The sequence below is a fragment of the Mixophyes fleayi genome, chromosome 4 (genome assembly GCF_038048845.1).
Source record: "Mixophyes fleayi isolate aMixFle1 chromosome 4, aMixFle1.hap1, whole genome shotgun sequence".
NCBI lineage: Eukaryota > Metazoa > Chordata > Amphibia > Anura > Limnodynastidae > Mixophyes > Mixophyes fleayi.
Window position 1 is genome coordinate 162,467,839 of NC_134405.1, and position 26,095 is coordinate 162,493,933.

At 39.0% G+C, this 26,095-nt stretch overlaps 1 protein-coding gene across 9 annotated transcripts in view; it reads left to right on the top strand.

The window, feature by feature from the left end:
- Positions 1–26,095, top strand: part of MAGI2 (membrane associated guanylate kinase, WW and PDZ domain containing 2) — a 768,432-nt gene that overhangs the window by 529,710 nt on the left and 212,627 nt on the right. For all 9 annotated transcript variants that reach the window (XM_075208713.1, XM_075208714.1, XM_075208715.1 and 6 more), the window contains one exon: positions 492–571. In XM_075208713.1, coding sequence (XP_075064814.1) covers positions 492–571 — 80 coding nt within the window. The remainder of the gene's footprint in view (positions 1–491; positions 572–26,095) is intronic.

Here is a 26,095-nt window from a genome sequence, read left to right on the forward strand (position 1 = left end):
AACTGGAGATGTTTGTCTTCCTAGGGCCTGCTTTTGTCATTTTCTGACAACATTGCTGTTATTAATTGGTAAAGTCACATGCAACGCTGTTGAACCTGCACCTAATTCTTGTCTAACCTGTGAGTGTGGTTAGAGAAGATCATTGAGAATACTAGACTGAACGGAGAACTGTGTATATCTAATGCATTCCTTTAGCTCGGGATGAGCTCTGAATTTTCAATGAGACTCTTGGCAGACGTGCTGGTTGATTTTAATAAAAATAGCTGCTTTCAGCAGAGTGAGTTCAGGGTGCCAAATTTACAGCTGCCTTGCACGATTACTCTTAAAACTCCTTCAGGGCTAATTAGAGCCAGTGGGCAAATTAAGTGTATCGATTGCATTCCTGTTGCAATAACCCCCTTCCTTTCCCTTTTGTGTTATTTGTTTCTTGGAGAAATAAATGTAATTCTTTTCACCATGCCTTTCTCAAAGTAGTGTCTTTTCCTTTTCAGCCACAACACAAAGACTACGTCATGGCTGGATCCACGGCTAGCAAAGAAAGCTAAACCCCCAGAAGAGTGCAAGGAGAATGGTAAGTTGACAGTCCTTCTGGAAAGGGTCCCGTTAACCACTTCGGTGCTTGGTTTGCATGAAAGAGAATTGCTTTAAACATGTTAATTAGCTTCACAGACAACATTTTGAATGAAGAACCACTTGTTGTACGGAGGAAGCAGTCATATTCTCATACATGCTTTTTTATGCGCCTCCCTTTCCTTGTATTTACACTCGAGGTTTACAACAAATATAGTTTTATTTGTGTCGGGCATTAGTCTATTCGCCCTCCCAGATCCGCCTCTGCCAGGGACTTTATGTGCGATAACAGTGGGTACTCAGTTCTCTCAAGGAAGATGCGATGCAAGGGGGACCAACAGGACCATTTCAAAGGATTATGATTATAATCTCATGTACCCTTAAAGGTAAAGGCTCTTTATTCTTGGGCTCTTGATATGGTTGGAACCTAAAATAAGCATGTATGGTGCGACATGGGCTGAAAATGACACATTTTGCAAATTTGATTGTTTTTTTGTTTTTTTATAGAAAATCCATCTGTTTTAGAATATATTAGTTAAGCATTTGTTTATTGGTACTGGGAAGAATTGTGTGTGATTGTATTTTATGTGCAATTTCCATTGGTCTGTGCAGAAGACATATGCACCAGTTTCTGCTTGTGGTGAATTACTGTATTGGTGTACATTTTAATGCAGAGGGATGTCCTCTCGTATCTTGTAAAGGAATGTATCAATGCATAGCTATCTACACACAACATCTGCAACTATACACCTGTGTGCTATAATCACAGGGCTGTGACTGCAGTAATAACCAAATTACCTGCGTCCCAAGTTAAATATTGTCAATTTAGGAGATCTTTTCACAGTCGGCTACAGCTCAGCACAGTTTAAGAATCTGTGTGCTGATTAGAGAAATACTAGTAGTACAGTACTGTGCTTCTTGTATGCAGAGGAGACCATCTGATGCTCATATTTATCAATCCTTGAAACCTGCAGCAGTAAGAATACATTTGTGATGCTGCTACTGTGCAAACAAGAATCAGCTTTTGTGTTTTGTTCCTCTCTTTTAAATCTTAGCATATGTGCATTTGGAATTTTTGTACACAGTACAGCTTCAGATGCATTGTGTGTATGTATGTGTGTGTGAAGATATGTGTGTGTGTGTGGGGGGATATATATATATATATATATATATATATATATATATATATATATATATATATATATATATATATATATATATATATATATATATATATATATATTATAGATATGCGCACACACACACATCACTGCTATAACACGCTGCCATGTCTTATATCTATTAAAGTATGGAAATAAAATATAAACATGACCGAGCAAAGCTGGAATAAGGAGTATGTTGTAATCAGAGAACGCTGTTTTACGTTGTTTTAGCTGTTTCTGGATATTACATTCAAATTATTGTACAAAACTTTTACAAAAGCGACGTGTGCTAATGCCATGTACATCCTAACTTCACATCACATGCGGCCCATTCATAAGCAAGGTGTGACGGGAAGACCGCATACAAATAAAGCTGTGCCTAGTGATTAATTGAAGAAGAAATGGACTCATTCATAACTTTAATGCAGGTATTTATTAAGAAATAATGGCTGTGTCTCTTCCAAGGCATTTGCATTGATATTCCATTTGCAGTTCACTGCATCTGCTGGAGCAATAATTGCATTTAATTGCTAGCCAAATTGATTTATACCTGTAACCGCTTTCAACGGTTTCACAAAAATTACTTTTTTAATTTACTGGCTTGAGAAAGGATTGTAAAACACCAGCAAACATACTTTTACTGTTAACTTTATTTATTTGCTACCACAATACACACAGCGCCTTACTGAAAAGTACATAATGTTTTTTATAAGTAGGTATTGTGAGACAGGCTGAAAATGAAAGACACAGAAGGCTTCCCTTTACCCAAATAGCTTAGCATTGAATGAGGTAAGACAAGGCATACTGCCACAGTAGGAGGGAATCTCGTATAGTAACAAGGGGTATGTTCGTGTATGTACGTCGTGTTGCAATTTTTCTTTTTTGAGGTGGGTGGGTGGAGCTGGAGATGCTGGTCCAAAGAGGCATCACTGCTCATGTAGCTAGTGGACCAGCAATGCACCCCCCCAAGGGTTTTACTGGGCATTCACCTTCCTGGGTCAGCTCTCACCACCAGTCTCCTGAGCACTGTGTTTGTGGGGGATCTTATGCTTACCCTTTCTGGTCTGATTGTTTCCTACATTGTTAATTAAGTTTGCATTCTCAATGTGGGGCTTTGCTGGGTTACATATCACAGCGTCTAAGCCTGACTCTCAAAATGTTTTTCTGTATATGATAGATATATATTATTGATATATTATGTGTGTGTAGATAGGTATATATTTATTATTATGGAGTCCATTACACTCCAATGTATAGGAACCTAAACTATTGAAGTAATAAAACATATACTATATATACCATGCCTCGGATTGTCAGTATCTATGCAAACAAAATGACCTTGAACCCTAGGATTCTTTACCTGTATCCCAGTTTGCCTATATATGTCCTCCAGCAAGGCTCATGGCGCTCAATATCGCCACTCTTTATAAGACTGCTATAATGCTGGTCTGAGAGGAGAATATCTGGGTTGCTGGCTGGGCTCATACTGCTATTAAGGTTTCAAGAATGTTATGTATCTGTAAAATTCCTTCAATGTGTTCCATCTTTGGTACTATATTCCAGTAGCAAAAGCCCAAACTAGGCAGTTTGATGTCCCCTAATTATTTAGGGGATGCATTCAGACAAGGTGCTTTTTTTCATATTTGTTGTCAATGCCGATTGCCTCTGTATTCTGGAGGCACCTTTTTCTGCTAACAGTTTAGGTAATTGAGACCTGTCACCTTGCCTTTTTTCATTAAGCCAGGCAATTACTCCTTCACTGATTGAACGTATACTATACAGAGGTCCTGACCCCAGCCCCATCTTTACTTTGTTCTCACAAAGGCGGGTTATTTTATGACTAATGAAAAATGAAATAGCTACTTCACCGACATTGTAGACATTTTTTTAAGAGGCACCCTCACTGTATTGTCTTTACAATGGTTTTGGGTGTTTTCTACCCTCCAATGAGAAGAATATCATACCACTATTTTCTTCCTATGGTCGCTGTAACATTCCAGACAGATCCCAGAGTGGACCTATAAAATTGCCACCTCTCATGCCATGCTTATGATTTAACTGCTTTCTTGCTGTTGAGGTGTTATATGGTGTTCTTGTTTTTCACTAATTAATTCAATTAACTGTTGGCAACATTTTTATGTATTTTTAGAAACAAACTTTCATTTTTTTGCTTCGTCCTCTTAAGGTTCTCTCTATTCTTGGTCTTAGGTAAACCAAAAAAGTATATTAAATTTGAAATGGAAAGCATTAAAGTACATAAGCACCAAAAAAAATGTTCAGAAAAGTATCCAAAAATATCACGAGAATAGTTAACAAAAATGTAAATATGTCTGTAACATGTGAACACACAATAAAAAAGTTCACATGCTGAGAGTTTGGAACAGTGGAAAAGGGCCCTATAAAAAGAGCCTGACTTTTGCCATTCAAACATAGGCTCAATTGGAAGAAACCCACGCAAACACGGGGAGAACATACAAACTCCACAGAGATAAGGCCATGGTTGGGAATTGAACTCATGACCCCAGTGCTGTGAGGTAGAAGGTAGAAGCTAACCACTAAGCCACCGTGCTGCCCATGGTGATAATGATTGTCATTAATAAAATGTACTGGTACATTTTGTGATGCATTGATTATTGCAGAAGGTACAGTATGGGCTAGATTTACTAAGCTGCGGGTTTGAAAAAGTGGGGATGTTGCCTATAGCAACCAATCAGATTCTAGCTGTCATTTTGTAGAAAGTACTAAATAAATGAAAGCTAGAATCTGATTGGTTGCTACAGGCAACATCCCCACTTTTTCAAACCCGCAGCTTAGTAAATCTAGCCCTATGTGTCTGAAATCGGTATTACAAGGATATAAGGTTTTATTTGTTATTTCTAATGTGTTTACTATCATGCCCTTTGAGATGCTTCTTTGCCATCATATTTAAATATTTTTCTCTTTAATTTGACACTGTCAAATTTATATTGGGAGCATGCAGTTTCAGAAATACAATGTTATATTCACTTATTTCACTGCAGTGAAATAAAACAAATAATGTGTGTAGTATGAACAAACAAGCATTTGTAGGCCAACACATTGCAGAACCCTGTCATTCAGTTTTATATTTTCACAGGTGTACATTTCTTTTTAATTGTTCCAGTGTTATTAGTCTTTTTTATGATATTAGTTATGGTTTTCCTGCATTCATTGGGATCATTTTCAGATATCTAAATATATACATTTATATTAATTGTAATCATTCATATTTTTTTATTTTAGTCCTTAAAATTGGCATTTTTCATACTTTTTTGATTTCTCTGTTACCCCGTAAGTCCAACTGAGCAATAGGGTGGGGCGTCGTAATCACAGCATTTTTCTGCAGAGGGCAGGGCCAAAATGACATGATTAGCAGGAAGTGACAAGTGGACAGAATGCGGGAGAATGGCTTGCTCTCCCAGGATTCAGGGAGACCTACCTGAAATTTTGGAGTCTCCCAGATATCCCGAGAAAGTTTTATTTTTTTTGAGACTTTCATAGACATCTGTATGGATCTTATGCCTATTTCATTCTTGCATATTATCTTGGAATGTTTGGGAGACTCCCAAATTTTGTAGAGTCTTCCTGGACTCCTGGAAAAGTAAGCCATCCTCCTGATCCCTACCAGGTTTTCCAGAGGGGAAATCCAAAGAGTAGGCAGGTATGGCTTATATTGTACAATAAGAACATATTGCATATTATCTTTAACCATGGTCTATGTTTACTTCTTTGTTTTGCAATTTTACTTGCTGCTTTTAGCAGTCTTTTTTTTTTCTCACCGTGAATTAATGTTTCTTGATGAAAATAAACTACTAAATGTTATTCTTTAGAAACTTGCAGGAACCATTGTGGAAATGAGGACTGCCTCACTTTTCATGTTCCTAAACATGGTGTTCGGTTACAAAGAGCCTATGGAGATAAACGGCCATTTTTCCCCCTCCCACTTTGTAAAGAAGCTGCGAGCAGTCCTCATTTTCCATGCCTGGGAAAGAACATAAAAAGTTCAGTTCCTGCCCCTCTAACTGCCACTACAAGGTGTGCTAAAGGAACACCATAGGCTGTATGATAACCACAAGTGACATAAGGAGACCAGCAGCAATAGTGAGTAGTAGTAGTAATGCTGTTTGTGTGCCACAGTAATATGCTGAGCTGGCATTCAGAGACACAGGATCACCATTGTGATGACATCATGGGCCAGCATACTTATCCCATGAACAATGAAAATACAATAGGCCGATCTGTAATATCACACTGATTTTATCGTTGTGTGGAGGAGTTAATGTTGGTATTACTCATTAATATGGAATAATTGTCATGCAGGTGTATTCAGAATGGGGGTTCTTCTGGTAAATATGGGGACAATATTGGTATAGTGAATACGTTTGGTATACTCTCTTTAGATCTGACATTGCACCCAAATTGAGGATTTTTGCATTGTACAATATCTTACAATGCCTTAAAATTTTAAATGACATTGCTGTTTAGTGTTATCCATACATGCCCACTTTTAAGATTTCTCCCCTGGGAGATCAGGGGGAGAAGTCATGTGACTCACGGCATTGCATGGAGGGGGCGGAGCTTAATGATGTGATTAAGCCCCGCCCCCTCCATTCACTGCCGTTAATTTCGCCAAATTTCGGGAGTTTTGCCTACTCTTCCTTCGGGAGATTAGGCAGGTATGGTGTTATCAGAATTCAGTGCTTCGCAGACCAGGATTTTCCATACTGAACTTTAGTCACATCCAGAACAACCCAAACATCTGGTGCGCAGGCTAGGAGGGGTGTGAATATACAGACTAATAGCAAGCTCCTTGTACTGCAGGCACTTTCCCCCTGGCTAACACAAGGGTATGAATGGCGCAGTTATCATCACCACCAGACCCAGACCTTTTGTAGCTGTACCCCTGATGATATTTTGTATCCAGCCCAGACTTCTGCCTTACCTAACCACACTTCCTATATAAGTACATGTGTAGTGGTTTTTAACTTGTTAACTGATGTAATGCTGGCCCCAAACCTTGATTCTTTTACATGTTCATGATAGTATGGTTTACAATTAATTCCCAATGCACAATAATAAAAATGATTTATTTTAAAACCATTTTTCTATAGCAACTAAATTGAGACACATTTAGCCTATTGTGGTGACACACAAGTTTGTATCAATACTGTTCAAGAATCATTGACTGATACCCCAGTCATTTAAACTGTATAAATTCTGTATTCGCTATAGAATTTATACTCTCATTAATGTCACTTGTGTATTCAAGTAGTATATTGGTCTTGATTCACTTCACTATGTTTCTCTACACAGTAAGCAGAGCGTCAACCATTAGAACTCATACTTACATAATCCAGGCAGGATTTCTGAATGTCTTATTCTAGTAAGGAATTTATTCACACCATAGTTGAAAATGACTTCCTTTCACTGAGTGATGTTGGAATGTTCTTCCTACTGTGGATGTGCAATAAAGGCTTTCTCGTTTCCCACAATGTGTTCCCTGTTTACTATTCAATTTCTTTACAATAGTGACTTATAATTTATTATTTGATGCTTGTCCTACAGAATTATTTCATGCAACACATTGGTTTTGAGGTTAACAACACAGTAAATCTAAGTTTATCAAATAGAAATATGAGAAGAATGCTTTCTAGAGTGCATTCACAGGAGGGAAAAGGTTACCAGAGGAGTACCCCAAGGATCTGTACTGTATGAGATTGAAGGGAAATTATGCCTTTTTGCAGATGACAAAAAGGTCTGGTACAACAAAATGATTAGTCTAGGTAGACTAGATGAATGGTCAAGAGACTGGCAACTACAGTTTAATGCAAAATGATTACACTCTCAAAAGCTCAAAGGCTAAATATAGTGTTAATGGCACGACAATGGAAACTGATGAGGACGAAAGGGATCTAGGAGTGACTATTTCAGGTGACTTAAAGACAAGTAAGCAATGTAACAAGGCAATGAGTCAGATGCTTGGTTGCATCGGGAGAAGAATTAGTAGCAGAAAGAAAGAAGTGATAATGCCACTGTATAGGTCATCGGTACAGCCTCATCTAGAATACTGTGTTCAGTTCTGGAGGACATATCCCCAGAAGGATAAAAAATACATTAGAGACTGTAAAAAGAAGGGCAACTAAAATGGTGCATGGGTTACAGAATAAAAGTTACTAGAAGGGAAAGGGGAGACATGATAGAAACTTTCAAATATATCAACGGGTTTAACAAGGTACAGGAGGGAAACATTCTTCAAAGGAAGAGAAGTACTAGCACATAAGGACATGCACTGACACTGGAGGGAAGTATGTTCAGATGAAATTTGGGGAAAAATTACTTCACAGAAAGGGTAGTGTATAAGTGGAATAGCCTCCCATCAGATGTGGTAGAGGCTAATACAGTAGTGCAATTTAAACATGTTTGGGACAGGCCTAAGGATATCCTTACAAAGAACTAAGAATTAAATTGGTTTTGAGGTTTCCATGGGTTCAAAAAGTGGGCAGACTAGATGGGCGAAGTGGTTCTTATCTGCCGTTAAAGTCTATGTTTTTATGTTCAAGTTTCTGGATGTGCTTCAGTCACCAACAGATCACTATTGTTACTTATAACTCTAAGCTTGATCACCTTTTGTGATTGTCATTAATCTCAATTAATTTTGTGTTCAAATCCATAACATAATTTTAAGACTCTACACGTAAACATTTTTATGTGTGTTTTCTTTTAAGAATTCAGCTTTGTCAAATAAGTCAGACACACAAAACTCACTCAAATGTTGATATAGATATTAATTGTTCCTTCACTTGTCACTATAGCACTGTGCTCCATTCAGTTACAACTACATTCATTTTATAATCCAGCTAGATTTATTTTGTGTTAAAGGTTTCTAAACTAACAATGACCTGTATCAAAGTTTCTGTCATATACACCAATGATGAATTGAAATGGTAAATGAACTGATGCCACCAGCCTCCTATCTACATTTGTCATTGTTGGAACATTTTGTACTGTCTGTGATTGAAATTTTGCAGGTATACAAGTATCAAAATGGTATCATTTGCTTTTTTTCTCAAAATTATCCTACAAATATAATAAAAAAAACTTCCTACATAAGTGCACTGGCAAAAATATAGAATTATAAAAAAATAACATTATTATAAATGGACATAGGGATCCTTATTTTGTTTTCTGTACAACTATTAATGTTATTATCAGAAGTCATAATGGCATGAAAGGAAGGGAACCTGAGCTGAAATTGAGACTCCAGTAATGTTGGCAAAAAAAAGCTCAGTCACCCAGCCTCAATTACGTGTTCAACCCCCAACTATCTTTATGACTCATTTTCTGAACCAAATTCATTTTAACCGTTTAATACAATTGTTCATGTCCATCTGTACAAATCTGCATGCTCCTGATTTGCGGTGTTTTCTCAGTCTTCTTTGATATTCTGTATATAAAATGCTGGTTATGATGCATTTCAGGATTTTCCTTGATCTGGGGGGGAAAAGATAGTAAGACCTCTTGCAGGGTGCATAACCATCCAACCATCACATCAATTTATTATTTAGGGAAATTGTTTAACTATGAATAATCAATCATTCTAAATGTTAGTTGATTTAAAAAAATTGTAACCTATACAAACTGCTAAAAAATCTTATATATTTTTGGGGAAATTTTATTTTTGCAAGGTCATGGAAAATTACAACTGGCATTAAGAGTATTCATATACAGTAATGAGTAGTTAACAATAACAATGTCCAGCTTACCAATATAACACCCAATGCCAGGGCTATAAAAAATTAGTTGCGGTAAATGACTAAGATTTTAAGAAGTCATAGAGGGGGAAAGTGAAGAAGAGAAGAGAGGGGGAGAGAAGGGTGGTGTGGCTTCTTCCAAAAAGGGCTAAGCAAGAAGTGGAAAAGGAAAAGCAAAGAAATGAAGGACAGATAAGATAGAGGGGTCAAGGGAAGGGTAAGTGAGCTCGGAAGAAAGAAAGCCACGTGTCCCATACCTTGGTGAACGATTTGAGAGAACTGAAGATGGCTGCCAGGTATTTCCTGTGAGCCAGCAATTCCTGAATGGCAAGTGGATGGCAGTGATGTCACTTCCATCAAACACATGTAGCATTCATCTACAGTAGGAGTACTGATTGTTGACTGACTTATGCATGGGATTGTATTTTCTTATAATGTGATTTGTAATGCCTGCATTTGTTTTTGGGTTGTAAGAATTAGGCATGTAAATAATTACACTACTGGGGTTTTAACATATTGACATGTTTTCTATTAAAAGTACAATGGAGCATGAGCATCACTTTTTATGTGGTTATGGCTAGCTTGGTAATATTGCTTCTTTAGCTGACTAAATAGCTTTTTTTTCCATTCTTACATCATCATCATCACCATTTATTTATATAGCACCACTAATTCTGCAGCGCTGTACAGAGAACTCGCTCACATCAGTCCCTGCCCCATTGGGGCTTCCAATCTAAATTCCCTAACACACACACACACACACACACACACACACACAGACTGAGACAGACACACAGACTAGGGTCAATTTGTAAGCAGCCAATTAAACTACCAGTACGTTTTTGGAGTATGGGAGGAAACCAGAGCACCCGGAGGAAACCCACGCAAACACAGGGAGAACATACAAACTCCTCACAGATAAGGACATCCTATCAATTAGTACAGAAAATAATATTATATTGAGTAGATATTGCGCATATAATCAAAAGTACTTTTTGTTTTTGTTTTAGTTTTTTTGGTGAACAAAAATACAAAACTTTTTAGTGCTGCTTTTGTGTCTGAAAAGTGCAATGAAAGCAGTAAATTTACATTTGGAACTTTCAGGGCATTACTGAGAAATTGGCAGTTTTGATAGCAGCCAATTAACCTACTAGTATGTTTTTGGAGTGTGGGAGGAAACCGGAGCACCCAAAGGAAATCCACGCAAACACGGGGAGATCATACAAACTCCACACAAATAAGGCCCTGATCGGGAATTTTAATTATGACCCCAGTGCTGTGAGACAGAAGTGCTAACCGTGCTCCATGTATATAGTACAGTATGGGTCTATTGTACATTTGTAAGTTTCACTGAGCGTCAGGGAACAATATATAGCCAAATAGTACCATTCATTAATTGTTTATTCCTTACGATTGACTATGGCTATTGCTGATACTGGATTACCATGTGTGTTTCCTCTGGCTGCATCGCATTTACTATGGAGAGCAATCTTTTCTGTGTTTACATTTATTCAAGTTGCTTACACTACACTGTGAATACAGCCAGATGCAGCAGAAGGACATCAGCAGGAGGACACCAGTGTGTGTACATACCCTATAGTATACCCTATGGTATATTTCTGAGATGAATCCAATGCAGAAAATGTATGTGCTGGGTTGGCTGTTACACCTACAATAATTGCTGGAGTTCAGTATCAACATTTTGGCTGGATGCTTATTTTCTTTACCTCTGGGCAAGTTGTTGTGTTCAGCATAGTGGGAAAATGACAAATAATTTAGTCAGGATATAAATAAATGTTTTTCTGCTACACAGCCACTCAAATAATTACTTTCTAAATCGTAATTACAGATTTTTCTTAGTACTAGAGCAGGGTTGATTGCACAGGTAAGCTGGGATTTAAACTGTGGCTATATATCTTCCTACTTTGTACATATGAAAAGTGTAGGAGCACAGAACTAAAAATTCTTAATTGCAGTTGTTACAAAAAGTATTCTCCCTTTTGGCTTTTTCACATTTTATTTCATTAAACCAACAAATCAAAATTAATTTGTTCTGGAATTCTTACCACCGGTCAGCACAGAATATACTGTAATGCCAAATAACAACACTCTAAAAAAAATAAAATAACAATCAGCCCCTCTGCAAAGGGACACAAAGATAAAACCTGATACAATCTGATGTCTTCAGAGGGTGCTAAATTAATTGGTTGCATTTCATCAGTTTATGAATAAAGTATTATTTAAAAATTAAATACATTTCTCTGTAAGAGATCTTACAGTTGGTTAGTGCATTTCCAAACAAGTGCATTATTGTGAAGATTAGAGAACACTCAGCACAAATTGAAAAAATATAAGAGCAATTTAAAGACTTTTAATACCCATTGGAGTACTGCCAAGTTCAGCATAAAGAAATAGAGAAGGTATGGCACAATTGTGAACTTGTCTAGAGCAGGCTATTCTCCAACGCTGAGCATTCATACGAAAAGGGCAGTTCTGAAAGTCGCAGTCTCGCATAATGGAGCTGGGAAAGTCTGAGCCTGGGCACTTAACAAATCTGCACATTATGAGAGATTGGCAAAAAAAGTATTGTTGAAGTATTGTAGCATATAATCTTGCCTAGAGTTTACCTTGAAAGCATCTTTGTTACATATGAACGGGAGATTCCTGATCTCTCCCCTATGGGCTTCCTTAACACCTTTAAAGTGGGAATGCTTCTACTACTATCTTATTGATTTGTGTCTTGAGATTTCCTGCTTCGGAGACATCTCCAGAAGGAAGTCCTTAGAACAATATGAATCTTTTAGATCTATGTATCCAGGTTTTCATGGCTTCCACAATTCTGTTGAGGATTGCTTTTCCCACAACCTGTGTTGGCATTGAAGCCTCTAGCTGGAACCATTTGGTCACCTCACCTGTATATCTGTACCAAACAACCAGGTGAACACTTGTTGCACCAAGGCAGCCATGCTCCTGAGCTAGGATCTCCACTTTCAGCATTGGATATTGCTGTGCACTGTTTTCCACAGGTCACCTTTTCAGTCAGTTAGCTATTCTCTTGTCCTCTTGCGCAGCACGCTCCTAGGGTAGTAGGCTGTAGCTTGTACAGATTTGACCTTTCTGCTTATGCCTTTATTTGCTCATCTCCAGTCAGGGTTGTAGCCTCTACCAATTGGTGTCGTGAGCCTTCTATATAAGGTACAAATTATTACAAATAGGGGATGGGCAAGACAAAACCTAAATCGGAATACTTGCCTGCACAGCTCTTACTAAACAAACCGTTCTCAAGGATAAATACACCTTGTGCCCATCTCAAAAAAACAGACAGCTTGGCAAACAAATACACCTTTTACACTCAGCTGTTTTGTCATGATTGCTCTTTAAGGTTAGCATGACCTCTTCCTGTTTCAGAGCAAACATCCATTTATAAAAGCCTAACAGTTGCAGGCAGTTAATTGGTGTGAAAGTGCAAAACAGGGAATGGCCTAAAGAGTGGCTGCCCCACCTAACACACAGCCAGGACTTGCTTTCCAGCTACCGTGATAACCAAACATCCTTTCAGTGCTGCCAAAAATAATGTCCTACAGCTCTAAAAACAATAGGGGTAATCTGAGTGAAATACACACACCTTCTAACTCTTTCCCAGTATCCTAGCATTTTGCTCACTAATTAATTAAATAAAATATGATAACTGTTATCTGTGTAGACCTTTGTAGAACTGAATTGCTGCAGATATTTCACTATGGACAAAAAATAAATTAAAATTGCATTGATGTCTTGTAATTCAGTTATGGATCTATGTATTAAAGTGTGATCAGCCATCAAAAATGGAGGCAACAGAAGTTTTCTCTGTAAAACGGCAATCACAAAATGTGTGAAGGCTTTTTGACAGGAGACCTCAAAGATTTCTCTTGTCATAACGTTTGTTAATATGGGTCTGCAAAGTTCTGCAATGTATAAAGCTTTGAAAATCTTTGCTTTTCACAGAAAGGGAACGCTGTCTCCGACTTCGCTGGATCCCTCACCTGTAGAAATGCTATGTGCATAGAGTTCCTAGAGTAGCACCGGTATGGTGCATTTCAGCGGTGCTTAAATATGCATAACTACGATTTGCAGCAATGTATATTGATTGGCACTGCATAATTTAATACATAGACTCCTTAGTGCTGTCCTACTATAGGCCAACTGTAAAGTCTCCTTGGTTTGTTTTTTGCATTTTTTTGAATAAATTAAGAGCTATATTTTAAGACTACAGAATCATAGTTTACCTGGATTAATGGAGTAAATCATTTTAAAAACAGAATAGTTTTATGCTGCCTGCTGCACAACTAATTTTTATACAGCTCCTGGACTGTCTGAGAAATCCTAAGCCTTTCATCATCATCTTCATCATCATCACAATTTATTTATATAGCGCAAGCCTTTATTGCATTCCATCAGTTTAAAATTATGTGACCTTCAATATGTAAGTGGGATGGTTATAGGTATTATAAATTATATAAGAAATCTTAACATATATTAAAACTCTGTGTGGGTGTCGAGTTGCCTTATCAATTTGAGGTCCAATTGATTATTGAAACAACATAAAATGGGTCCCCCAGTCCTCAAATATCATGCAGCCGGTTGAATATGAAATCCCAACGGAAGAAATGCCAATACCAGCATTTTCATGCTGACTGGGTAAATGATAGATAACATTGCCATTTGACCAACTGACAAAATGCTGACAGTGTGATTGCCGACAGTGACAATGCTGTTATTAAATTAGCAATGCCTGCGGGCTGCCGGATTCACCAGCACAAAACAGTGTTATCAAAAATTTAAAACAATAATAAGAGTTTAAACACCTAAAACCTTGTGCTGGCAGCCAGTGGACCCAGCACACAAAGACTTTAAAAAAAAAAACCCTGTGGCGCTAATCAGATTAACCCTAGTGCTACTAGGCCTTGTGCTGATAAAGCGTGGGGTCTCCCCGATTTTACTAGAACCAGCATCAGGCTGGGCCAGCCGGGACTGGTGGCACTATAACAGGGGAGCCCATTGCGTGGGGTTCCTTTGCCATAATCACAACTAGCCCAGGGCTGGTCAGCAAGGGGCTGGATCCCCTTGGGAGACAAAAATGCTGAAAGCACTTGTGCTCTTTCCACACCCCTGGGTGGTGGGTGGTGGTTGTGGGGCAATAAAAGTGTTAAAGGTCCCTGCAAGCCTAGGCTGTCATTAACAGTCTGGCTATGGTGGTGCTTGTCGTATAAGTTGTAACTTTTATAACAGATTTTAAAATGTTTTAACACTGTTTTTTTGCTGGTGGGTCCGGCAGCTGTAGCCTCTGATGAGATGTAAGGTACTCTTTACACAATGCATCCTTAAAATCACTGGTGCTGGAATGTCTAACATTGTTTTTGTTTGATTCTGCACAGTTACATTCAGATGGGTTTCTTTCAGGGATTGATCCAGCAGAAATCCTGCTGTTGCCATGTGCAGTGTAGATCTTATCTCCAGGACATTCATGTTCTTTTCGAGTTTAGGGCTTTTAGGCTGTATTTTTATTCCTTTACCAGAGAAAGAGTCCTGGTGAACCTAAAAGGCTAAAGTGGAATGTCGTTATTGTGTTGGAAGGGTTTTTAAGGTGTGATAAAAGGATGTTTGTTTGATTTCTAATCAGTGGTTGGTAGTTAGCAGTATGACCATGAGCAAAAGAGTGAAGGGCTTTAAAGCATTTCTTATTTTAAACACAGCTTTATGGGAACCCAACAAATTATATAGTAAGTAGATACATAGAGACAAAAATTGGGATTATTATCCTTCTGTATAGATCAGAAAAACACAATAGGTACAGGGACAAGCATGGAAACCTAATCAATCAGCCGACCTTTCAATGATCATTTTTGCTACATCTGCACTAATTGCTGTATTCATGTAAACCATGCTTTGTCACTGTAAGAGTGTTGTATTATTTAAATAAAGTACATAAATAAACAATAGGGTCACTTTTGTGACCTTTTTAGAATTGTTAGGCTCAAAACCCAAAAGTTCTATTTTGCAACAATTTTGCAACCTTTCCCTTTATCATAAACAGCACTTGCAATTCGAAAATGAGCACAAGCTAGTTTAAAAAAATCAGGTAATTGAGTTAATTCCATACATTCATTTTAGAAATAAATTTATATTTATCTAAAGTGACACTTCTGCAGAATATTTTTATTACGGTATACAGGATACATCATCACCATTTATTTATATAGCGCCACTAATTCCACAGCGCTGTACAGAGAACTCATTCATATCAGTCCCTGCTCCATTGGAGCTTCCAATCTACATTCCCTAACACAGAAAGAGAGAGAGAGACTAGATTCAATTTTGATAGCAGTCAATTAACCTACCAGAATGTTTTTGAAATATGGGAGGAAACCGGTGCACCTGAAGGAAACCCACGCAAACACGGGGAGAACATACAAACTCCACACAGATAAGGCCATGGTTGGGAATTGAACTCATGACCCCAGCGCTGTGAGGCAGAAGTGCTAACCACTAAGCCACCATGAAATTTAACAATAGGCTGAAAGTATATTTACATTTTAAAACATTAACTAATATCTATTTTGTTGGTAAAACATGTTATCACTATGTGTGTTAATTACATTTCCCAACTTACACTGACTGACTGTTTTTAATTTGTTATTTCCCAGCTGGTAGCGACAGATATTTGCTATAGGCAGCCACAGACCTCTACAGCGTGATGCTTAGAGGACACCCAAAGACATCTAAGGACACCGCACTGTATTTTCAGCAGTACCTCATGTTCAAACCACACATTCAGCATATTTTGAATGAAGAATGTTAGATATGCTAGGTATAGAATTTTATTTTTTTTCATTGAACAAATAGCGATTTTAGTGGAGTGTTTATGTCCTGACGACAATAGCAGTATAATAGTGTTACAGTGTAGTTTAAATATGTTTACTATTTTAGCACTTGTCCTGAAAACTGTACAGAATAGGGTAAACTTTAAAATAGACTTTGTATTAGGAATTAACATGGTACTTCTGTAGTAAAATACATTCACCTATTAGTCAAACTACGTTAGTTAATTCAAATACAGCACTTACAATTCCTTACAAAATTTAAATAACAAATTGAAAAATATTCCATGGTGTGCTTTTATAAAACTTATAGATTATGTATATACCCCCAAAAAAGTCATAAGTAGTGGATAAAATAATTAGAGATGCTCGGGTTCAGTTTTCTGAAAACTGAACCCATCAGAACTTAGGGGATCTGAGTAGGCTCACGAGCAGGCTCAGTACTTTCACGCATCCTCGGATCTGAATCGAAGCAAAACGTCAGTGTTGCATTGTCTGATCTTGCGGGTTTTGGATTCCATAAGTACCTCCCTCCCCAGGAAATCCAGCGTCATTGCTCACACAGAAACAGGAGTAGCAGTGTTCTTGTCATTTGACGAAAATTGTCTGGAAATGAATATTATTGAGGTTAATAATAATGTAGGAACAAAAAAAGAGCCAAATTATGTGATTTTAGAAAAAAAAAAAAAATAGGGAACCAAAACACGCGAGGACGGTTTTGCCAAAACCAAAACACAAAGTTGATCCAGATCCAGAAACAAAAATAAAAACAAAACACGGGGGTCAGTGAACATCTCTAAAAATAATTTGAAACAAATATGAATTGCTATGCATACATTGCTTCCAAGTATAAGTCTGTTTACACCCAGTGTATGAGACCTCAGTCTGAAACTCTGTTTGTAACAACAAGACCAAAACTGTCTGCGACTTCCCTCTTCAAAACTTGACCTTGATGGGTCAAAAAAATCCAAAAACAAAGAAATACATGATTCTATATTTAACATCATGTATTTTTATATTTCATTGATTACTAGACTTATTTTTCTGGTTTAATTTGAGTGAAATGATGGTTTAATAATGAGATATGATCAGTTTATGATGAATGGGACACTATTAAGTAGAAGTTTTCTTGCTTTCATTACAAGTAAATGCTTTAAAAAAAAAAAAAAAAGTGTTTTTTTTGTATGTTAAATAGTTTATGGGAGAATATTATTCATTTATATTAAGACATTTTCATTGTCGTTCTTTCTTCATGTATATTAATTAGCTCCTGATATATGCGGTGAGACTCTGTGCGCTGATGGGACTCACAAGTTCTTGTTAGTGTAGACATTCACACCCACTTTACAGCAATAGAATGAGAAGCTAAGAAACCAATTGGTTTAAAGGTACACACCAAGTTTAGTGAGATTGATGAAGAGAGGTGATTGGTCCTATAACCTTCTGCTGTGAGCACCCGTCCATGACCTTATCTCAGTAGAGTTTGTATGTTCTCCCAATGATTGTGTGGGTTTTCTCCGGGTGCTCTGGTTTCCTCCCACACGCCACAAACCTACTAGTAGGTTAATTGGCTGCTGACAAAATGAACACTAGTGTGTGTGTGTTAGGAATTTAGACTATAAGCTCCAATGCGGCAGGGACTGATATGAATGACAAATATTCTCTGTACAGCGCTGCAGAATTGGTGGCGCTATTTAAATAGATGATGTGATGAAGTCCTGTGATAACTAAATATTTGGTTGTATGTATTGGAGCAAGTCCTCTGAGATAGTCTGGCTTAGTGAGTTTACAAATTTCCACTAGAGAGGCTCAGGCTCGGTTCCCCGAGAACCGAACACACCCGAACTTAGCAGATCCGAGTACCGAGTTGAGCCAGCTCGGTACTTTCGCGCACTTTTGGAATTTGAAACGAGACAAAACGTTGTTACGTCGTCAGATCTCGGATCTTACGAGTTTTGGATTCTATAAGTATCGCCCTCCACGGTGATCTAGCGCCATTTCACAGAGGGACACAGAAGGGGTAGAGCAGTTGGGCAGCATCATAGGTAGAATAGAAAGAGAATGGGGTAGCAGTGTTATTCAAAGTCTACAGTGACATTCAGAAGAGCTCCATTGCTAATTGTCATTGCTGAAATACAAATACTAGGGCTGGCAGGCTTGGTCTTCTGAATTGCAGTCAAAGTATATGGTGTTATCAAAATGGATTCACAGCAGTACACAGAAGAGCAGGAGCACCAAGCAGCTGCTGGCACCAGTCATGATGATGGTAATCCCTTTACGTCATCTGGTAAAGCCTATGTTAAAGTGCATACTGTTGGTAAGTCAGGGAAACCAAAATGTAAAAACACCTTTCACCTTGGTCAAGAAAAAAAGACCTGTAATCAAGGCAAAGTTATCTGCAAGAAAAAAAAATTGCCAACATGCCATTCTACACACAGAGTGGCAAGGATAGAATAAGGCCTTCACCTTTCTCTGAGTGCTAGTTCTGCAACTGTGACATAGGCATCTTTTTGTAAGGTCAGTCGTGACCAAGCAAGACCATGTCATTCGAACTCCAAAAGTGGTGTCCAAATACTTTTACGTGTAAAAGCCGAGCTGGAAGAAAACAGTAAGGCATTAGAGGAAAATGTATGTTCAGATTCAGAAATGACACAAATCCCTGAGGAGAGTCTATCCACGAGTGCTATGTGTAATCCTGACCATTCTAATGGTGTACCCATAAAGAAGGCCCCTTTCTGCATTTCTGCAGATGTGTGCCTGAACAGCCCAAGTGTAGCCGATGATGCACAAATTGAGGATGCCACTTGGAATTGCAACAGGATGAGGGGGATATTTGTGTAGCTGACGAGGGCGCTAATGAGGATGTTGATGAGGATGATGTTCTTTGTGTAAGTCCTGCACCGGTGGAAACAGTTCTTGCACGTGATAAGAAGAAGGCCATTGTCATGCCTGGACATAAGACAAAAAAATCCACCTCTTATGTTTGAAATTATTTTTACCCAAATCCTGACAACAATTGTCTAGCCATTTGTAATGTTTATAAAGCCACAGTCAGTAGAGGTAGGAACCTTAATCATCTAGGAACCTCATCCATATTACGCCATTTGAAGTGAGTTCATGGCAAGCTGTTGGGAAAATCAGAAACTTATGCTAAAAAAATAACAAGCAATCCATCATCAGCTTGGTTCTTTTCTCGACTATATCCTGACGCCTGCAATTTGCCCCCACAACACAGTCCTCATCAATATCCTCACAAGTGACCAGAGTTAGTCCTGCATCCAAGTTGCTAAGGCTAGATGACTCCTCCACTCTCTTGGATTCCTCAGAAGAATTCTTGAGCGTTAGTCCCACTGCTGCTGCAGCTGCTGCTGGGGTGAATCTTCATCCCAGAAGCAGACCAGGAAGAAGACTACTAGTAGTTTACAACAATTGCCTGTTAATCCTTTGCAAGAGAAAGAAAGTATGAAAGCTGTCATCCAGTTTCAAAGCAGATCATGGCAACTATGCTAGTAATAGATCTACGTCCAATATCCACTATTAATGCAGCTGGTTTTAGACAGTTACTTAAGGTCTTGTGTCCCCTTTACCAAATTCCATCATGACACCATTTCACTAGAAAAACAATTCCTCACCTCTACCAGAAGGTTCATAAAAATGTAATTATTGGGCTACAAAATGCCATTCTACCCACTGTACACTTAACCACAGATATGTGGACAAGCGGAACTGGGCAAACTAAATATTATATGACTGTGACAGCCCACTGGGTTTCTGATTCGCCTTCACCAGCAGGAACAGCAGCAGCATGTACCCAAGGACATCACATTTGCCAGAGGCAGGCTACTCTGTGTATCATTAGCTTCACTAAGAGGCATACAGCTGACAATCTGTTACAAAAACTAAGGGATGTCATTGCAACATGGCTTATCCCGCTTGAACTATCCTCAGGATATGTAATTTCTGATAACGCAACCAATATTGTGAGAGCATTACAGCTGGGTGAATTCCTACGCATTCCCTGTTTTGCTCACACAATAAACTTGGTGGTGCAGAGCTTTTTAAAAAATGACAGGGACGTGCAGGAGATGCTATCTGTGGCCCGTAAAATATCTGGACATTTCCGACATTCTACAAGAGCAATTAAATTTGCCCTGCCACCAACTAAAACAAGAGGCTGTGACAAGGTGGAATTCCACCCTGTATATGCTTCTTCGGATGAAGGAACAATGAAATGCCATCCACGCTTACTCCACAAGCCATGACATTGGGAATGGAGCGGGGATGTATTTTAGTGAAGTGCAGTGGAGAATACTTTCCGTGTTGTGCAAGGTGCTGAATCCATTCGAAGTAGTCACTTGTGAAGTGAGTTCATACACTGCTAGCTTGAGTCAAGTGATTCCCTTAATTAGAATTTTGGAAAAGCAGCTGGAGAAACTGAAGGAGAAGATGAAACAAAGCAATTACCCTAAGTATGTTGGACATGTAGATAAAGTATTTTATTCGCTTTGCCAGGATCCAAGAGTTATCAAAATCTTGAAATCGGATTACTACATTTTGGCGACTGTGCTTGATCCTGTCACTCACCGGACTGTTAGTGCCTCTAGTTTGGGACATGGGTCTCTCTCGCTCCTGCCAGCGCCTCTCCTGAGCCGTGGCCGTCAGCCATCTTGACTAAGATTGCGCATGTGCAGAAACCCTGAACTGTTAATACCTCGCCTCTAGTCTCATTGGTTAATTAATCACCTCTCAGTACTTAAGGCACCTGTTGCCCTATTACCTTTGCGTGTTCTTGGTTCTCATTCCTTGAGACTCTGAGGTGTTTGCTGTTTCTGCTCGTGTTATCCGTTTGCTCTGGACAAGTCTCCTCTCCACAGCGGTAGTAGAACTTACCTGCTGCAGACTACTCTCGCTACTTCCATTACCTGCCTGCTTCTGGACAAGTCTCCTCTCCACATCAGTAGTAGAACTTACCCACTGCAGACTACTCTCGCTACCTCCGTTACCTGCCTGCTCCTGGACAAGTCTCCTCTATAAATCAGTAGTACAACTTGCCTATTGCAGACCACTCACGTTGCTCCGTTACATGCCTGCACCTGGACAAGTCTTCCCTTCACATCAGTGGTACAACTTGCCTATTACAGACCACTCACGTTACTCTGTTCCACGCCTGCACCTGGACAAGTCTTCCCTTCACATCAGTGGTACAACTTGCCTATTGCAGACCACTTACGTTGCTCCGTTACATGCCTGCACCTGGAAAAGTCTTCCCTTCACATCAGTGGTACAACTTGCCTATTGCAGACCACCCACGTTACTCCGTTCCACGCCTGCACCTGGACAAGTCTTCCCGTCACATCAGTGGTACAACTTGCTAATTGCAGACCACTCACGCTATTCCGTTACACACCTGCGCTGGACAAGTCTTCTCTACATATCCGTAGTGAGATTTACCAGCAGTAGACCATTCATGTTTCCTTGTGATATAGCTACTACTCTGTATGGTACCTATTAGCTGGACTAAAGTCTACAAGTGCCTCTGTATTGTAGCTGCAAGTCGCTGACTCTTCTACTATGTTTTTGATTGGTCTTTGCCTAACAGTATCCAGTTATCAAGTACTGGCCTGCTATATGCTACCTGTGTGCTAAGGCACTTGGACTCTTTCCTTATTTTATCCTGTTTAATAAACTGCTGTACCATCACAGTTCCACGGTGCCAAGATTCAGCATTTATACTATTGACATTCCTTTCCTCTATTCTATTGTATGGTTCCACTGATTCACCACACTATCCAGAGGTCAGTACCTCTGGTAAGTGTAGCTACACCTGGTGAATTCTGGGTAAAACTCCTAGTGCCCGTGACAGGTCCTCAGTTTAAGAGCTATGTCTTCTCTTTGTTTCCAACTGACCCAGAGCTGAAGATATGCAAAGAGCTCCTGGTGAGCAGGATGACAGCTCAAGAGTTACATGACAGGACGGCGTCTCCTCCAGTTTCTCACACAACTGCTGCTAGGAAAAATCTTAGCTTTCCCAAGAGACTCAAGGATGATGCAGATGACTCGGCACAAAATTTTGACATATGGTCTGGTCTAAAAGAATTGACAAAAAACGTAACACATCTGCCGTAACTCCTCCTGATTCTACTATCAACATCCAAAGGATGGTGGAGGATTATTTTCAAGACCGCATAGAAATAGACACATCAGACAGTCCCTTTTACATACTGGGAGGAAAGAAAGGGAATTTAGAGACCCATGTACCAACTCGCTTTGCACTGCCTAAGCTGCCCACCCTCCAGTGTGTACTCGGAAAGAGTTTTCAGCACAGCCGGGAACCTTGTCGGCGATCGTCGTAGGAGGCTACTTCCTCCAAAATGTGGTAAAGATAATGTTCATAAAAATGAACTTCAAGTTCCACGAGGAAGGCCTTTCCCGGCCAATTACATCAAAATACTGAGACTTCTGTAATGGTGGATTCCAGCGGTGATGAATTAATAATGTGGGAGGATGATATACAAACGGATGAGGCTGAGGCTGATTGCAACAACATCTTGTCACAGTAGAGCATTAACAGCACTGTACCTTAGGTGCCTTAAGCCCATTGTTCCCTTGGTTTGTGGGGGCCCAAACAAACCAAGCTCTTAAGCCACAAAGAGTGGCACTTTTGTGGCTGAAGTGCTTGGCTTGTTAAAGTGTGCATGTCATTTTTAAGATCCAACATAAGGGTGGGTGGGAGGGCCCAAGGACAATTCCATCTTGCACCACTTTTCCTTTCAGCTACCACTGTGTGCCAATGTTACCTACATGTGCTATATACTGTTGTGTGCTTAGCAAAAATCTTAGACACCCATTGATGATGCAGATGACTCAGTACAACATATTGACATCTGGGGGTAAATGTATCAAGCTGAGAGTTTTCCGGCGGGTTTGAAAACTGGAGATGTAGCCTATAGCAACCAATCAGATTCTAGCTCTCATTTTGTAGAATGTACTAAATAAGTGATAGCTAGAATCTTATTGGTTGTTCAAACCCGCCGGAAAACTCTCAGCTTGATACATTTACCCCCTGGTCTTGTCTACTGTAAAATAATTGACCAGCATTAGTGACACCTCTGCTGTAGCTCCACCTGATTCTACTATCAACTATCAACATTCAAAGGTGGAGGATTATTTTTAATTATTTTGAACTGTATAAAGACAATGGTTTTATTAACAAAGGAAAACGTTGCTTGCAGACGTCATGTAAGCATGGATGTCTAAATAGACATGTATATGTATTACATTTGACTGATGTTTCATCAAGTGTTTGTAATCTGCACTTTACATCAAAGGTACCTAACTATATTATAATTTTGTGGGAGTCGGGGCTGATTTGAAGCTCAGTGATGAACTTGCTTTTTGCTGGGAATTACAATGGCTCTTTTTAGTGCATTATCCGGCACCCTGGATTGCTCAGGGTCTGATAAAAGCACGCATCCTGGGGGGGGGCAGTGCTCGTTGCCATGTATAAGATGTAGAATTACCACAGTTATCCAAGAAACAGGTGGAGTGGTTTCATGATCCAAGGACAATTCCATAGTGCACCACTTTTCATTTCTGCCACTGCTGTGTGCCAATGTTTCCTAGATGTGCCAGGTACTGCCGTGTGTTTGAGTCATTGCTCTGTCAGCGCTTAGAATCCAGCCAGGTCGCTGCAGTATTTGTCCGAAAGTGTATGAAAATAATATTGTGACCTGTGAGGTGGTCAAAATTGACTGCAAATGACTTGAAATTAGTGTTATTGAGGTTAATAATGTAGGAACAAAAAAAGAGCAAAATTATGAGATTTTAGCATATTTTAGCAATTTTTCTAAAAAATACAGATCCAAAACCAAAACACACGAGGTTTTGCCAAATCCAAATCCAAAACCAAAACCAGAACACTGGGTAATTTCCACATGCTCTGGAGAAGTGCTACTCTTTTAAATTAGTTTTTGTAACAATAAAAAGGTTAATTCCACTATAAAAGTATCTCCTTCTTTTTTTGATATTATTTTATACAGTGGTCGAAGTGGAAATTTAGGAGTGACCGTATGAAAAATGTGGTGGGAATGTTAGTGAATGAAGACAGTAGAAGTGGCGGTATGGCATAGCAGCGTATACACCCCTACTTCAAGTACTAATTTTATTTTATGAAGTTTAAAAGTGAAAAAATCCTTTAATTGTTCATTTCACCCCTGTTTGGCAATTTCAGGAATGGCTATTAACTGACACTGACTTGACTATTTTGGGCCTTTTACAGGGGAATTTTCTCCCCGTCCTGGGGGCTGCAAGGTTCTGACGCTCTTTGAGTATCTGCTGTGACATTTGCAGAGCTTGTGGAAAAAGTGCAGTGAAATATGAATAATCATTATAAAACTAGTACTGCTTTGCAAACGAAAATTACATCATTCTACTAGTTTGTGTCCGAGACATGACAGTGTTTTCACACACTAGCAGAATATAAGGCTTTAGGTCACACCTGTGCTATTTTCCAGTTGTTTTAGAATATAAGGGATCCTGTTTTTCTAAAGTCTGTAATAGAGTTCCAAAGCGATCCCTTGTAAAACTAAACTTCATGTTTGAAAGTTGTTTAAGATAATCTTCACGTACAGCATGTTTTGTTCCAGAAGAAATGAATGACAATTTTTTTTTTAACTTCAACAGTTAAGCTCTTCTCCTCAAACAAAGCAGACTGATTCAGATGTAAGAAGGATGGAAAAGATAACTACAGAAATCACTGTTATTATGAGACAACATCAGTGAACATTATTGTTCAAAAACAATCTAAGAAATTCAGTCTCTTACCCAGTGGCTTGTTCACAACAAGAGAGTAAGAACAAAATAGTAGGGTTCCACTTTCTCTTTTCCAAGTAATAGTTGGTGAAACATACAGTGAAGTCAATAAATATTGGGACATCGACACAATTCTCATATTTTGGGCTCTATACACCACCACAATGGATTTGAAATGAAACAAACAAAATGTGCTTGAACTGCAGACTTTCAGCTTTAATTTGAGGGAATTTACATCCACATTAGGTGAACAGTGTAGGAATTACAACGGTTTCTAAATGTGCTTCCCACTTTTTAAAGACCAAAAGTAATGGGACAATATAAACAATCCTACATCAAACTTTCACTTTTTTATATCCTTTGCAGGCAATTACAGCCTGAAGTCTGGAACGCATAGACATCACCAGACGCTGGGTTTCATCCCTGGTAATGCTCTGCCAGGCCTCTACTGCAAATGTCTTCAGTTCCTGCTTGTTCTTGGGGCATTTTCCCTTCAGTTTTGTCTTCATCAAGTGAAATGCATGGTCAATCAGATTCAGGTCGGGTGATTGACTTGGCCATTGCATAACATTCCACTTGTTAGCCTTACAAAACTCTTTGGTTGCTTTTGCAGTATGCTTCGGGTCATTGTCCATCTGCACTGTGAAGCGCCATCCAATGAGTTCTGAAGCATTTGACTGAATATGAGCAGATAATATTGCCCGAAACACTTCAGAATTCATCCTGCTGCTTTTGTCAGCAGTCACATCATCAATAAATACAAGGGAACCAGTTCCATTGGCAGCCATACATGCTCACGCCATGACACTACCACCACCATGCTTCACTGATGAGGTGGTATGTTTTGGATCATGAACAGTTCCTTTTCCTTCTCCATACTCTTCTCTTCCCATTGCTCTGGTACAAGTTGATCTTTGTCTCATCT